This window comes from Melitaea cinxia, chromosome 1, assembly GCF_905220565.1.
Source record: "Melitaea cinxia chromosome 1, ilMelCinx1.1, whole genome shotgun sequence".
Taxonomy (NCBI): domain Eukaryota; kingdom Metazoa; phylum Arthropoda; class Insecta; order Lepidoptera; family Nymphalidae; genus Melitaea; species Melitaea cinxia.
Window position 1 is genome coordinate 11,881,770 of NC_059394.1, and position 17,945 is coordinate 11,899,714.

A 17,945-nucleotide genomic window follows, 5' to 3' on the forward strand; every position below is an offset into this window, starting at 1 on the left:
AAAATGATATATAATTTATGTGGAGTAATTGGGAGGTTTTTCTAAAAAGGGAGGCAAACACCGTAGCGAAATTTGACATTAATTAAAAAATTAAATTAAAGAAAACCAAATAAAACCCTATATTAAATTATGAAAATAAAGAACCTTTTTTTTATTTTTCAATTTGACTACAGACTTTGACAATCATCAAAAGAGTATAATATGCGTGTATGTGTGTCAAATACATAGTAGTGTGTTTGGTGTTTTTTTATTGATTTAACATAACATAAAATAACAATACACTTTATTGTACACCAATACAGAAATAATACACATCAGATTGATTTTAACAGAGTATTAATATATTTTTATGATGATACTGCTACGTAATTTATACTTTAATTTGAGATAACATATGTCGCTTTCATTGAATTTTTATTGACTTTCACCTTATAACTTTTTTTTCTGCTGTGTGGTTACGGCAGTAAAGAATATAGCCACCCCCACTCTTTCCGTGGGTGTCGTAAGAGGCTACTAAGGGTTAACATAGTTCCACCACCACCTTGGAACTTAAAAAGCCGACCGATGGCGGGATAGCCATCCAACTGCTGACTTTGAAATACACAGACCAAAGTTATAACTTTTGGACGCAAAAACATATTTCTGAATGATAACAGGATTATTTTACGTCGTGTAAATAATTCTCTAATGTGGTTATGACTACAAAAGTAGCACGCATAGATAAAAAGCGAAAAATACGTTGAGTTCCTGCATAATATTCAACGAAAATTAGCGTGGGAGGTAAATAACAAAACATGAATAACCCTTTACCCCAAGTCATCTCATAAAATATGTCGTCTCGCGACAGCAATTGCGAGTATTTTGCCACGGTAAATTGAACTGAAGTTTTAGTTCATTTAACATCTCGAATAGAATTTTTAAAATTCTTTTAAAGTTGCCGTTGCAGGCGTTTTATTTATGTCTGCATTATCTTTTATTTTTTTGTTCACCTCGTTCGTAGATGTATGCAAATTATAGTATTATTTTTATTTTTTGTCATATGAGACTTCGCGCCCTCTGCAATAACACACGTCTTTTTTCAATATTTTTTATTTTATTTTAAAGTGAGTATAACTTCTTTTCCATTTCGTTTTTTTTCGTAATAGATAATAAAATACACTTTCAATATTTGCACTGATCGAAGGTTAAAATGAAAAATATTAATACGTGATAAATATTCAAAAAAAAAAAAATCTTAGTAAATATAATAAGAAGGTTTGAAAATTACTTTTGAATCGTAATTTTTATAATGTTTTATAGTTTTGATAATGTTCTTAACTATATTTTTTTACTACATAGAAGCAGGAGACCCATGTAGCACCGTGACATGTCCAACGGGAGCAAGATGTATGGTAACTTACGGCCAGCCAGAATGCCGTTGCCCACGAAGCTGTCAAAGACGCAAGATTGTTTGCGGAAGTGACGGTCACGAGTATCCATCTGCTTGTCATCTCGACAAACACGCTTGTGACAATCAGCTTAACATAACCATCAAATACCACGGAAAATGCGGTAAGTAGATTTAGTCAAGGTACTTCGTTTAGTACCTAATATAATTCTGTTTAAGTTTTCACTGTAGTCAAGAGTGGACAAATATTTATTTGAATTTTTTATTGTTAAATATTTCAATAATAAATACAGCATAAACTTAAAAATTAAAAGAATCTCTGGTAAAGAAACGTATTTTTTCAACGTTAAACAATGTACAGTAACTTTAAGCGTGAGTTCAATTCTCGCTACGCTTGTATTTTTTACGCTTAATATTAATATTTCTTTACAAGTTTCATAAGAATAACCCTGCAATAAAATCATTACGTAAAGAGAAATAAAACTTTATTGACGAGCTTTGTCAGTTATAGTATAAATTAAAAAAAATGTGAAAAGAATTGAATACAGTCACAATTTGTTCTGCTCTACGAGATAAGAACAGCCATTTTCATTTGATATAATAAGTGTGGGTGGGTTTTGTTATTATTTTAATTTAATATTTAGTAAAGGTTATAAGTCAGAATATTTGCATCAAAAGGTTATATTAAAAGTACATTACAATAAAAATAAAAATGTATTACAATAATAAGTCTCGTTGTTGAATATAAGTAATAATAAAAGAATATAAGTTAAAGCATAGAAACTATTTTCTTTGAGAGTAATTTAATCTCCTTTGCTCCATCTACGTACGTTTTGTGAACCCTTTTCACAAAACTTGTCCCGGAACATTCGATCTGGACTGAATTTGTACAAGACCAAATGCCCGCACATTCCAACATCCTTTGTGAATTTTACTATGTACTTTTACTTTTCTAGTTCACTTTGTCCTTATATTATATTGTTGATCTTGAATTTCTCATTCTTTTTAAGTATACAAAATTAGGAACAATTGCCAAAAAATATTTCGGAAAACGACATAAATCAAATGTGTATTTCTTGTACCAACACATTTATGCGAAATTATTTAACAATCAAAGTATTTAATAAAAATAATAATATGAATAACCAAGGTATGTAAGCTTAGTAACTGGGGTTTGAATAAAGTGGTAAGTTGTAATTATTAAATGATTGAATGACATATTGATAACAAACTAAACTTATAGAAGTTGTAGATTTTAAAACTTTTTTAAATTTGTATCTGGAATTCATAAGACAATCGGCATGTAATAAAAATGTAGGCCGATTATCGTAGCAAAACTCGAAAATATTTAAAACTTACATTTAAAATTCATTACGCAACATGGAAAGTTACAACATAAAATAAAAATAAATTGAAATGTTTTGAATATATGTAGATTATATCAGATTCTGCTAATATTATAAATGTAATCGTTTGTTAGGGTAGATGGATGTTTATCACTCTTTCACGGAAAACTATTGAAGTTATTGTAATGCAACTTGGTTGTTGCTTGGGCGTTGGCGCAACGGTCACAGCCATGGATTGTACCTGTTGTGCTGGCGGTTGCGGGTTCTATGACATGACAAACATTTGTATTGGCTATACAGGTGTTTGCCGTGGTCTGGGTGTTTGTGCAGTCCTTAGTCCTTAGGTCTCCTCACCGTGCCTCAGAGAGGACGTTAAGCCGTCGGTCCTGGTTGTTATTATGTACACGTGATAGCGATCGTTACTCATAGTAGGGAATATATCCGCTAACCCGCATTGGAGCAGCGTGGTGGATTAAGCTCTGATCCTTCTCCTATATGGGGAAAGAGGCCTATGCCCAGTAGTGGAATATTACAGGCTGAAGCGTAACTTGGTACATAGAATAATACATATATTACTTTTTATTCCCAAATTTCCACGGGATCTAAAATTACGCGACAAAAACCGCGAGGGGCAAGAAGTAGAATATAAATATGACACAAATGTTTTTAAACCTAGATCCATGCTCGGAGCACGAATGTGCCGACGGCGGCATCTGCCAGCTGAACGAAGTACGTGCGCCCGTGTGCCGTTGCGGTCCGCCGTGCGACTTAGTCGCGCGACCCGGCTCCGCCGTGTGTGGCTCCGACTACAACGACTACGTGAGTGAGTGTGCACTGCGTCGAGAGTCTTGCCGCACTAAGCAAGAGCTATCCATTGTCTACAGAGGGGAATGCGCTTCAGGTTTGTAAACAAAGTGTATTGGCATTTACGAGGTATTTTGGTAAAGCATAGTGCTCGTGTTTGATGATCTATAGTTCGGGTATATCGTGTGACCATTAATTCACTATCTTAGTTAAATGTTATGTGATCATATCTACCAAAACATAACTACACAATATATTACGTACGTATCGTTTATTTATTTCTATAAATATGGTGCTTATACATCATTGCGTCTATTTTCGTTACTAACTTTTATTTTTGGTTAAAAATATAGAATAATGTCAGAATAAATGTAGGTAATTAATGATTTTTGTCATAAATAACACGTGTAAGTTACAATTTCGACGCCTAAAATCCTTATTTGTGCGAAGTTTCCATTTTAATATAACAAGTAGTTACCTTGATTCCCTGTCTAATCTATAATTAAATCTTTATTTGGAAACGCAAGAAGGCTCCTTCAGCGAGGTCTCCGTTGAGGAGACATTTTGTTTTAAAGAAAGTAATTGGACACGAGCATCGAAGCGTAGACTTCCGAAAAGTAATTGTGACAAGAACGATATAATTCAATTTTCTGGAGTTATTAAATCAATATTTGAAGGGTTATTATGATTTATTTATCCTTTTATCAATAAACGGGACGTCTCTGTGCTTGATTGAAATAATAATAGGTAAGAAATTATCCGTTAGTTGATTGATAATATAGAACGGAATAAAGTTTTAAATAAGAATAAGCTCTATGCTTCTTTTATTAATATATTTTTATAACCTTTCTTCGGTATTACATGAAAATATCATACATTGTAATAGTTCATTTGTTGTTTGTTTGCTAATTACGATGTAATCAATAAAGCTAAGCAGAGTACAGATATGTTACAGTAATTAAGCCGCTTATTAATATGTAGTTAGTTATGATTATCACGTGATTAATGGCTGGTGGAACGCTCTGTGTGTATTTAATTCACTTTTAAATCGAATTAAAAAAAGAAGGTGTTCTCAATTTGACAATTTTTTTTTAAAACGTAGGATTGTTACCTTATGTTATTTCAGAACATTTTACTGGGTGGACCGATTTTGAGGATTCGTTTTTTAATAGAAAGGTAGTAAGTACTTGTCATGTGATCCCATTTAAATTTAATCGAGGTCTGACAATTTTTTTCAGTTATATCTAATAATGCGTACCTAATTGACTATTTTTTCGTCTGCCTACGTTCTATTACTTGTCAGTGTAATTGAATTCGGTTTTTTTTCGTTTGCTAGCAATCATTATTGTACTTATGTTAACAATCTCTACAATATGTCTATCTTATAACTAGTATAATAGTTTATATATATATATTGCATGTTACTCGTTAATTTGAAGAAATTTTTCATCTGTTTAAATCACGTTATTTTTAAAGATCAAGTGAACAAAATAAATTTTAAAGATATGAAGCATATCGTGTATAATAAAATATTTTAATAAATATTTAAATATCAAACAGCCCAACATCCCTGTGAGTCGGTGAAATGCGGTGTGCGCGAGCGCTGCACGTTAGACGCCCGTGGCGTGGCCGTGTGCGGGTGCGGGCCGGCGTGCGATGACGTCATGCGACCCGTGTGCGGTTCTGACGACCACACTTACGACAATCCCTGCTTGTTGGCGCGCACAGCGTGCCTTGAGAATCGTGACATACGCGTTGCTTACATGGGGACCTGCGGTGAGTTTTATTTATAAAAAAACGTAGCTTAAGATTAAAAATAAAAAATAAATAAAAAAAGTATTAAATTACAACTGCGCTTAAAGTATTATGTTTAAATATTTGTACTTTAACTATTAAAAACACAAAGGAAGCAGAAAAATCAAAAATATATTAATTCAAACGATGACAACTCTTAAGATTTTGTCGTATTTACAAATTGTCTCGTTTATTCTAATTAAATCCTGAAGTCGACGGTAATCCTTTCCGTGCAAAATGAGTCAAAATAATAGTAATATTAGTTTTTTAAAGATTTGTCAGTTCAAATTACTTTTAAAAGAACATCTTGTCCACATTTTTGTAAATCTATTTTCAAATATTTTATTTTATTATTGTATTAAAAATACACACAACTGTGTATATTTTTTAACCGACTTGAAAAAAGGAGGAGGTAACTCAATATATAATGTATGTTCGGGGATAACTTTGTCGTTTATGAACTGATTTTGATAATTCTTTTTTTGTTAGATAGGAGATATCCTAAGTGTGGTACCATGATAAGGAAATCAGGATGTAATGATGGAATCCCAGAGAAATCGAGGGAAACCCTCGAAAATCCGCATAACTTTTTACGGGGTGTACCGATTTTGATGATTTTTAATTTAATCGAAAAAAATCAAAATCAAAATCATAAAAATCAAGGTCAAATTTAAATTTCATCGAGATGTGATTACAACTTTTGGTGTAATCTTTGATAATGCGTATTCACTTGACTATTTTTTCGTCTACCTACGTTGTTATTACTAGTCGATGTAATTAAAGTCGGTTTTTTTTTTCGTGTGTCAACAAACACAATTATTATTTTTTTTTTTTATGTCACTGGGTCGGCAAACAAGCGTACGGCTCACCTGATGGTAAGCGATTACCGTAGCTTATAGACGCCTGCAACACCAGAAGCATCGCAAGCGCGTTGCCGACCCAATCCCCAATCCCCCAGGAGCTCTGGTCACCTTACTCACCAACAGGAACACAATACTGCTTGAAAACAGTATTATTTTACTGTGATCTTCTGTAAGGTCGAGGTACTACCCCAGTCGGGCTGCTCCATATTTTGAGCAGGAAATTCCTGCTGTGCCCTACCTCAGTTAAACAATTATTGTAATCTGATTTTTAAAATAGTAAGTATAATGATTTGAAGACTTAGATATTTAGTATAACGAGGGTAGGAGTATTTATGTTTTATTAAAGTGAAGGTAGGTAATTAATTTTTGTTTTAGCAATAAGCTATGTCGTATTATAATTGAACTAATTAAGTAATTGTTATTCTTTTTCTATTAAAGTCAGTCTAATGTCAAAACAATTTTAAAGTAATCATAACATTTATACAAGTTTAATTTAACACCCAAAAAAGGAAGAAAAATGAAGATATCTAATTTCAAGTACTAAATTTACAAAATCATTTGTAGAATCTAGTAGTGAGTACATTAATAAGATATAATTCACAATTTCTGTACTAATAAAAAAAAAAAACGAGTGTGCTTTAGACCATATGACTGAAGTAATATTTCTTTAGCAATAAGCCTGCATAATAGACCTGTGCCGTGTCTTAGATATACGAAACGTAACTGGTGATGAGGGAAAGAGAGAAAGAAAATGTTTTTGTCTTTCTCCTGCTTCGTTCGCCTCACTCGATCACATTTTGCGTAACGCTCTCGTCGCAGACTCACCAGCTTACTCCCCAAGTCAAGCGCGCGTTAACAAAGGTTACTTCAAAAATTAAGTATTAAAATACAAAAAATAAAAAAGTAAATATTGTATCATTAGGGGTTGAAAACCCGTGCGCACGCGCGTCGTGCCCGTGGGGCGGGGCGTGCGTAACTCGCGGCGGCGCGGCGCACTGCGCGTGCCCCGTGTGTGACACCGCTCCTGCGCCCGTGTGCGCGTCCGACCGCAACACGTACGGCAGCGAGTGCAAGATGCGCATGCACGCGTGCCAGGCCGGTCTACGCGATGGCGAGCTACGCGTGCTCTACAATGGGACTTGCCGTGAGTATTATATACAAATATAGTGATATATTTATTTCGGCCAGTTTATAAATTTATGTTACATAAACAGTTAAAACTAATAACAGGATAAAGTATTTATATTCTCATATAGTGCTTTGCTGGGTCCTACAAGCTTATATAAGTTTGTATTTTTAAAGGTCGTAATCAAGAAGAACGAGAAAACGAATTACTAGTGGGAAAATCACCCCCTTTTATACGCATACCTTCGATTTTTACCGATTAAAAACAAGTTATTTGTGTCGAATATTGACGGATTTGATCAAATACAAACTTCTTAACAATTTATAAATTCGTAATAAAACCTGGAGCTACATACTTCATTACTGTATATGGAATTTCCAATAAAATTTCTATTTCAAATTAAGTCCTATTTTAAACCACAATAGTGCTGCTACCCCGCGAGCACTCAATATCAGGGTACCTACACAAAATAATAATTTTAACCCGTATTAAACAACTTTTTGGATTTTATCGCGGTTTATCAAATGCCCGACGTTTCGGATACTTTACAGCAACCATGATCACGGGAGGGCCTTCTAGTAAAGTTATTTCATTATAATGAGCGAAATTCGCGTAAACATTAGAAACCAATACGTTTTCACGATTTTATATGTGTATGTAGTGTGTGTGTGTGTTTGGTATTCATTTGCAGAGGCATGTATCCACAAAGAAGTAATTACTATTTCAGATAAATGCATTTTCAATGTTTACGGTAGGTTATTGTAAGAAATATGTAGGTTGAGATTATTTTAGCATTATGGAAAATATTAACAGTGTTTTTTAACTACTAATGTTTAAAAAAAAACAATATTATTATATTTAAATGTAGTTTTATTACACTTTGTATATTTTTTTTTACGAAAAAGGAGGAATTATATTACTGAAATACGTATTTATATTTCGCTTAGTGAATACGCTATTTGTAGGATTGTTGGAAGGTTTATAATATTTTAAATAAAAATATCTCGTCGACATGATTGATCGACTCAATTTTTTGTGTTTATTTTTCATAAAGAAATAATATTTCCATAACGTGTTCAGCTGTTCAAATCTCACATCAATGGTGAAATATAGAGATGGAATCAATTATAAAAATTCCTCTTAAGAAAAATCGCAATCTATTCTTCCGTGATGAATGTCTTTTCCTTTTATAAAGTTGTCAATAAAAAGAGCGCAGAGTTGCTTTAGCATAAAGATCCTTCTATAAAAGAGCTTTTTATTGTATATTTTTGTTTCATATAATAAGTGTAAACCATTACATAGTATAAAACAAAGTCGCTTCCCGCTGTTTTTATGCTTAGATCTTTAAAACTACGCAACGGATTTTGATGCGGTTTTCTTTAGTAAATAGAGTGATTCCAGAGGAAGGTTTATATGTATAATACACGCATAATATAGTAGAGGAACACTGATAGGTTTTGTAACCGTGCAAAGCCGGGGCGGGTCGCTAGTTGTTTAATAAATTAAAAAATAACATAAATGAAAATTTAGTTAGGATTTTAAAAAAAAAATTGTAGACAGAGTATTCTTGGTAGAAGCCTTAAAATGTGAAGTTCTGATAAGTTGTATTTCTATTTAATAAGAACATACAAAAGTCTGGAACATGACAATAAATTAATTGTTTCACAAGTTTTCCAACAATCTTAGAAAAGTTTTCTCATTATGCTAATATTAAAGTGAATATTAATAACAACGAATTCATCACTTTTGTTCCCCGTTAGAAATGTCAATTACGATTAAACTGGTACTTGTGAATAATGAAACGCGACGCAGATTGAAAGAAGGTAAAGGATTAATTTTACAGAATCTTATTGGTTATCGAACCAATATTGGACAGCTATGTCCTCTTATAATTGCTTTCATATTTTAATGAAATATTTTTCAGAGGATTTCAATTTCGCACTTAGAAAATCATTTACTACTAACTGTATTCCCCGGATCGAGATTAAGCTCTCTCGCTTTAATCCACTAGAGAATTGCTTAAACACGCGGTCTTAAAATATTAATTATAAACGAGGATACTCGGTACGGAGTTAAAAATATATGAGAACATTTCGTTAAAAGGATTATTTACAAGTTAAATTTCAAAATGATAAATATTTATTTGTTTTTTCCTTTTTTCAATTCGATGTTTATTTTTAATTAGCCCAGGTTTATTTATCTACCGATTAATTTTTTGTTATGTTTCTGACAAGCTTAATGTAATTTGTTTTTTAATTGTAATAACGTCGTTGGGATGTAACAATAATATTTAAAAAAGGATAGGAGTTAGTAGAGCAATACCAAATATTCATTATTATTATTTTTTGATAATAATGAAACAAAATGACAAGCTATAATTAACCACAGGAAGTGTAAATCAATAAAGCAATAGTTTACCAAGATTAAGCTTAATTTTCAGTTCTTTCACATAATCTAAGTATGAAACGTAAAGAAAAGTTTAATTTTTACAGGTCGGTACGTGCTATTTTTTTTTCTGGTTGACTTCTTTTTTCACGAGATTTTTGTATTGTAAAAATATCTTACAGTGTGCTTAAGCTTCATTTTAATGCTTAAATTACATATTTGTCAAATGTGGATTTTGCCTTCCTCGTCCTTATCACCTTTACTGTATACATATATACGAGTACGGTATATATTGATGATGACAAAAGGTATTTAGTAATAGGCGAATGGCTCGTCAAATGTTTATACTATAATATATTCATACATAAATTCGTCGACGAATGAAGTCAATCACTTAATGTTTTATAAATCGTTAGATTTAATAATGTTGTTACAGAAATTGGAAAGTCGTAAAATTATTCTATAGCCCTTTATCTTAATTAGAGAGAGAGAAGACTATACCAAGAATGAATTCAATTACTTGTTTAGCGGTTTATCATTTTTTGTGTGTGCCAAGCCTTAACCAACGTTACACACAGAGAGCTGTGCGGACGTGGCGTGCGGGGGCGGGGGCGAGTGCGACGTGGACGCCGATAGCGGCCGCCCGGTGTGTCGCTGCCGGCGCAACTGTACGGATGCGCAGGTGAGGACTTACTGCCTTGTGACGTCACCAGATAGAATACCAATACGAGAGAGACCTTGTTTAGCATTTTTTTGACTTGTTGATTGCTGTTAGCCACTATCGGCCTTTACAGCATCACCGGGTGGGGTGGCCGGGTACTAAGACCCAGTCGTAAAAGAAGAAGGGAGGAAGGAGGGGTTTTAGGAGGGCTCGGGATGTCCATTCATCCTAAGGGTGTGGAGGAAGCGCAGCGCGGAGCGCTGAGACGGGCTATTGTTTAGCGTTGGGATATTGAAGTTTATAGTGGTGTAGCTTATTTGTTTCTATACTTGTGATTTTTTATTTGGAAAGTGTTCCTAGCTGTATTAGTAATCTCCAGTATTATAGTTCTGTCAAAACATTTTTTAATGATTTTTTTTTCTATTTTAATTAATTTTTTTTTTTTAAATACAGAATTAAATATTTATTAGAATTTTAAGCAATTGTCTTAAATAAACTACATTTTTATTATAAGCAATGTATTTATGTTGGTTTTACGTTAATATTAATAAAAAAATCTGGTATTGAAAAAAAATTGAAAACAAAAATAGGTACATTCCGCCAATGTAATGATTACGTTGCAACATTTCACGATTGCCAGATTAAAATTATAATAATCAGTTATTATGGTTGCAAAACTACTGACATTAACTTTGCACATATAATATTTATTTAATAATGTAAATGCTGAAAATGGTCAGCTCTAAAGGTTTATTAACAGTATTACTACTATATATAGTGTTGTTTACTCGTTCGCGTTATATTGAATCCACAAAGGAATGTTATTTTTGATCAATTTGCATTAATATTGCTTATTAAGCAATAATATTAAAACTTTATTTAAGTATTAATTTCCCCACCGAATTAAATGTTATTGAATTGCATCATTTAAATTTTACCTACGTTGTAAAAATAAATAATTAAACGTACAGTAAAATATAAGCGATTCTATATTTTAAGAGTTGATGCAGATTAAAACGTTTTTATGCAGAAGCCATGTTGCTTTTTTTTTAATGAACTGCCGTGACTTTGTTTCGTGAACGTTGAATTTTAAGAAACAGTTTTCTGAATATCCCCTGAGAATTGTTTCATTTTCCGGGATAAAATATGTCTTATATGCGGGATTAAAGTATGAACTACAGTCTCGTAGCGAGTTTCTAAGCACATTTTTAGTAGTAGCAGTTAAACTATTTTCAAGGAAATAGCTATAAGGGTATTATTGTGAACATTTTGTTTCAATGTGATATACATATATTTTACTAAATTGTTAAGTTATAATGGGGTTGGTGACAGTCAAATAAGGAAGGAAATTAAATTTGTTTTCTAATATATTCGTAAGTTCCACTATACGAGTTAAATACCTAGGTATAGATATTCTAATATAATAAAGCTGAAGAGTTTAAACTCAGGAACTACTGGTTATAACTGAATTTTTTTGTGTTGGATAGTCCATTTGCCGAGAAATGTTATATAGGCTATATAATATTTTAGTACGTTTCTCCTCAAATTAACGCGGTTGAAACTGAGGGGCACAAATAGTCATTAATTTGATTGATACATACTACATTATTTATTTCAAACTTTTGTTCACTTATTTTAGAACTAGTAGTTATAATGAACAAAATGTAAAGCGCGAGAAATATAAATATTAACTATTTACTAGTTTTAAATTTAGCCATCGACGTTCAGTTGAATAATTTATATCATCATCATTACAGCCTATACAGTCCACTGCTGGACATAGGCCTCCACAAGTTTACGCCAAAAATAACGTGAACTCATGTGTCTTGCCCATAGTCACCACGTCGGGCAGGCGGGTTGGTGACCGCAGGGCTGGCTTTGTCGCACCGAAGACGCTGCTGCCCGTCTTCGGCCTGTGTATTTCAAAGCCAGCAGTTGGGTGGTTATCCCGCCATCGGTCGGCTTCTTAAGTTCCAAGGTGGTTGTGGAACCTTGTTATCCCTTAGTCGCCTCTTACGACACCCACGGGAAGCGAGGGGGTGGCTAAATTCTTTAGTGCCGTAGCCACACAGCATTACAATTTATATCATATATTCAAATAACAATTGAGTTGAATTGATATTTTATTCTAAATTTATTTCAGTTAAATTTTGTGTTTATGTGTCGCTCGGGATGAAAAATTAATAAGTTGGAAACTTGCTTGAACTAAACTTTTGTTTAATCGTAGTGCTAAAATATTTTTTCAGCTTATTAAGTACGTTTTTTCTTTAAGATAAATATGTATGTATAATATGTATAATGTGTTAAATTGGCGTAATGAGTTGATCGTACTATAGGAATCAGACGTGGTGTGTGGAAGCGACGGTCAAACCTACTCTTCTCAGTGCGAGCTGGACCTCACCACGTGTCGCGAGCAGAGCGCGCTCCGCCTCGCCTACAAGGGAGACTGCGGTGAGTCGACGGCACTACAATGTTCAATTATATATTTGTTACACACCACTATTTTGTACGGCTTTCTGAACGCATGAAAACGGATCTCGCCTTACGTCACTTCCATAGATATGTCGGTTGATTGCATTACTTGCTACAATACCCTTTATACAAAACTTAATAAAGTACTAGTACACTAAAATATCTATTATTTGATAGTTATGCATCAAGGTATAATATGTATACTAGACGACCTGGCAAAGTTGTAATGCCCGCAACAGCAGCAACCAAATATTTTTTGCTGACAGCAGGTAAAGCTACAGTAACGCCACCTTCCGTGTACAATTGTGTTTTCAAACCATTTATGAACCCATGGTAAGATACACACGTTTCGATCGGACCTGTCCAGAATTACATCAGTGTGATGTTACCTGTAACAAGTATTGAGTTACTAGGGGGCATCCATTAATTACGTGAGAGAATTTTGGCAATTTTTCGAACACCTTACGTAATTAATGGATGCATGCTTCAGAACAGACGAGAGTGTATGTATATTAAAAAAAAAAAAAAACATTAAGCACGACAGTACGATCAGCAATCTATTGACTTATTCCGCGTGACAATCTCAAGTTACTATATACGATAAATCGTCTCCAATATCGCCATAGATTTAGATAGAGGTGTTATTGGATGCTTAAGTAGGTACTCGTGTATGGATTTGTTACATGCCACGATGCCGAGCTATCACATATCGAATTAGTATAACACGTATTTGCCGCGTTTGCTATAGAAAATTTCGGTAATATTAAATAAATATGAAGTTATTACCAGCGGATCAGAAATGCAGCGACTCAAGTAGTTATCATATACTCGGATATTAATAAACTAAGAGCTTTGCCTCCCTTTTTAGAAAAAACCTCTCAATTACTCCACATAATTATATATCATTCTATTGATAATTACTTGCTCTCCCGGCATCCACAACAAAAAATTTATTAGTACTTTTATTTTTGTAAATTAATTAATTATTTATTATGACGGCTTTCATTTTCAAACAACGTTAATATAATTGACGGTCGGTAAATTTTTTACTTATTTAGTGCGAATTATTCGCACGGGTATTGCTAGTTCTCTATTATTGTTATTTTAATTGTTATGTTATGTCGTTCCTTTGAGAAAATAAATTTAGATACATTGGTTTTAACATAAAATCAATAAAGAAATCAAAGAACCAGGAACTAAATTTAAATAAATAATGTTCAAAACACGTACCTTTGTTATCAAGTTACTTTTTATTGAAGACAGTTCGTGATTCATAATGTATTGTTTTTTAATTAAATCGATAGATCTAGAGATTAGCTTTTTAATTTTTTTTTTATTTCCATCCGTTTGATAAGTTATACTGATACAGTTATATCAGAGAATACATTATCGATTGCTTGTTTTAATCTAGTTAACATCGTGTTGTGACAACACTCTACCGTTAGTCAGACGTAGACTCTTCGCTCCCAGTAGGTCACGATCTACGACACTAGGCCAACAAGAAATTACTAACCAATAACCACGAAATGATAGAGTATCATGATAAATAATATATTGTAGTATCAGGAACAAATTTTATATTATTTACTATCAACTTTTTTACTTCGGTATCGTGAAATTTTGTTGTAGAATTTGTTTAACTATTAAACAAAAATCAACGTGTACACATAATGTGCAAACATTCATTTAGTGGTAAGATGTAAAATGTACTGTATATGGAGTCCATAAACATACTTGTTGGGTGTTTGAAATGAAAACATATCTCATTATACTTAATTAGAAAACATCGCAAGAATAATGATCACTTAGGATAACAAGAGATTATCTTAACAAAACAATAATATTGGTTACATTGTGTTACGTGTCTGAGTCTTCTAAATGTTCCTGTTTGAACAAGCTTAGTCACACAATTCATGTCAGGCTAGACCTTATAATATACGCTACATTACACTTTGACAGAATAGGCCGGCAGTAAATCCATATTATTATAGATTGCACCGACGTTGCAGGATGAGACTCGGCCTTGTGTTATGTAATTGATTTACTGTGTTCTATTTGATCGATTTCGATATTGGTTACATAATATTTCAGATTTTCATATTATAGTCCATATGTTTGTTAAGTTATATATCACTACATAATATAAAACAAAGTTGCTTCTCGCTATCTATATGCTTAGATCTTTAAAACTACGCAACGGATTTTGATGCGGTTTTCTTTAGTAAATAGAGTGATTCCAGAGGAAGGTTATATCTATAATATATGCATAATATAGTAGAGGAACACTGATAGTTTTAAAGGTTTCTAATGTGATTTCGTAAATAAACACATTTTTTGCGAATATATTATACTAGCTGTGCCCGCGGCTTCGCCCGCGTTGAAATCAGTATGTCACAAAGTTTTCCGGCAAACTTCCAGTGAAACTTTCATCAAAATCGGCTGACTTATTAGCTGTTCCTATAAACCTTCCTCTTGAAGCCCTTTCTTCATTGGTGAAACCGCATGAAAATCCGTTCATTAGATTTTGAGGGAATCAATCACATACACTTTTGGGGACTTTGTTTTATAATACACTAACTGTTGCCCGCGACTACGTCCGCGTGGTTATGAAGATATGCATTACTATCACGATGTCTGACGCAAATTATTTTTTTATTTCAATCACTTGAAATGCTTATCACACTGAGTAACTTTTTAAAAGGCACTATTTAGTATAATTTAAAAGTTATTTTTATTAAACCTGTACACCACATTTTTAGTTTTATTTTCAGGCTGCAGTATAAATAACGTATAAGGCGAAATTATAGCTGCTGTATATGTTTCATACAAACTATCAACCCCAATTAAACCCGGGGAGATTTCGTGATGAGTGAGCGACCTTTCGCTTTTATATATATTATAGATTTATTTAATGTTTTATATATAGTATCAGCACTGCACTTGTGCGAAGCCGGGGCGGGTCGCTAGTATTATATAATAAGTATTTGTCACCACCTGTGCTGTACTAGGCAATTAGCATGAGATTTATAAACAACAGATGCACCGATCACGCCACTTAGCACATCGTTCGATATTCACCTATCCTCACTCATTCTATTAATCGAGTCATTCTGACGTGTATAAAGTGTCCGGAGCAACAGCGGTTAAGGATTAGTAGGTCGATTGCATACTCTGCTATGCGGGAGGAGTAAAATTTCTCTTAGAAATAAGACGACATTATACAAGGCCTGCGTACGACCCACGTGAACTACGCGGGTCCAGTCTTGCTCATGTAAAACCGACGCTATGCGTGTCCTGTCCTGTCTTCGCTCATGTAAAGCCGACGCTCATCCACAGGCTTTAAATCGTACAAACAAGTTTCTACGAACTGCCACGTACTCGTTGTGGTACGTGCATAATGGCAACTTACATCGCGACCTTAAGATTGATTTGATCGCGAAGTACCTCAAAATACTCGCTACGGCGTATTTTGAGAGGGCGCGCAGTCACCCAAACCCTCCAGTAGCAGAGGCTTGCAAATACGTAGGTAGAAGAAACTTACAGACAATACAAATACGTCCTATGCACGTCTTAACCGACCCTGACGATAACATCACGGTGCTTAACGCCATATACACCACCACACACACGACACACACACACAGTCCCCGCTGGCGAGGGCGAGGTCCCTGCGTTCTGACAGCACTCACCGGTGACGCTGTAAAGGCTGATAGGGCCAACAGAACTCAATAATGCGAAAAAAAAAAAAGCGCCTAAGGCAGGCTCTGGCTTGGCACGGTACACTTGTTGTATCCTGCTAGTAGCTTAACCTAGACTCTTTCAATAATTAATTTGTGCAAATGAATCAATTGTTACATATTATATTACGATCTATAATTTGGCTAAGCAGAGCGGGCTCGAGCAGTGAAGGTGAGCGTTGATGCGCATCTCAAAGGGGACCTCCTTAAACCTACACCTCGGTCGCAAGTCCTAGGAATTGCTCTGAGTTTTTCCCTCTACCACGCGATGGACCCGGCACCCACACGGTGAATCCATCGAAAGCTAAGAAGTTCGCCTCCCCCCGTTAACTAATAACTATCTTGTGTTACCTTACATTGTTATTTAACAGTGGAACCTCTCTTTCCTACGTATACGCTATTACTGTATTCAAGAACGTATAAGGCATGTAGTTAATGAGTTTATTTGATAATAAATAATTTATATTCGAGATAAAACGAAAAATGAAAGAAGATCAACTTAGTAAAAAATACTAAGAAAATTATAGATTAAAGACCCAAAATTTGCTATAAAATAGATGACGTGGAATTTCCTTGTCGTCTTTACGTAACGAACCGCAGCGATTTTAATAAGGAAATTTCGTGTAGGCACCGAATTCAGAGAATTATGTCATTCTAAATTTAAAGCTAAAATTATGGATAGTCAGAACTTCTGTTTTATCGCAGATTAAACTTAATTTATTTTCTCGTAATAAATAAATGGAAAAATGTAATTAGCACATATCAAAAGAAAGCTTATTAAGTTTGTATGTATTTACAAAATAAATTTTACAACAATATTTTTTAAATGTTAGGTATAGGTTTTTATTAACAACCTTTCCAGTGGATAATAATTTATTTCTCAAACCTAAATAAAACAAAGTTCTAGAAACAATAAACATATATCAAATTGGTAATTATATTACTAAAAATTTATTTGAACTTTGTTAATGTGTAGGCAATGCATTATACAACGAAATCACAAAGGGCCTTGATATGAGGATTGGTGTGTTGTATGAAATGATATCTAATTACGGTCAGACAATATGCCACTTTTGCGTAACATATGACTTTGAGTACCTTATAATAGAAGCCGCCGCCTGTCGACGCGGTGGCGCAACGTTTACAGTCATGGATTGTACCTATTGCGCTGGCGGTTGCGGGTTCGATCCCCTCACATGAAAAACATTTGTATTGGCCATACAGGTGTTTGCCGTAGTCTGGGTGTTTGTGCAGTCTTTGTGGGTCTCCCCACCGTGTTTCGGAGAGCATGTTAAGCCGTCGGTCCCGGTTGTTATCATGTACACCTGATAGCGATCGTTACTCATAGTAGGGAATATATCCGCCAACCC

At 34.0% G+C, this 17,945-nt stretch overlaps 1 protein-coding gene across 1 annotated transcript in view; it reads left to right on the top strand.

The window, feature by feature from the left end:
* LOC123656953 (agrin-like) overlaps window positions 1-17,945 on the top strand; it is a 65,252-nt gene that overhangs the window by 15,412 nt on the left and 31,895 nt on the right. Inside the window, exons 4-9 of the mRNA XM_045592564.1 lie at window positions 1,339-1,551; window positions 3,410-3,634; window positions 5,098-5,313; window positions 7,117-7,338; window positions 10,284-10,387; window positions 12,703-12,817. Of these exons, the coding sequence (XP_045448520.1) occupies window positions 1,339-1,551; window positions 3,410-3,634; window positions 5,098-5,313; window positions 7,117-7,338; window positions 10,284-10,387; window positions 12,703-12,817 (1,095 nt within the window). The remainder of the gene's footprint in view (window positions 1-1,338; window positions 1,552-3,409; window positions 3,635-5,097; window positions 5,314-7,116; window positions 7,339-10,283; window positions 10,388-12,702; window positions 12,818-17,945) is intronic.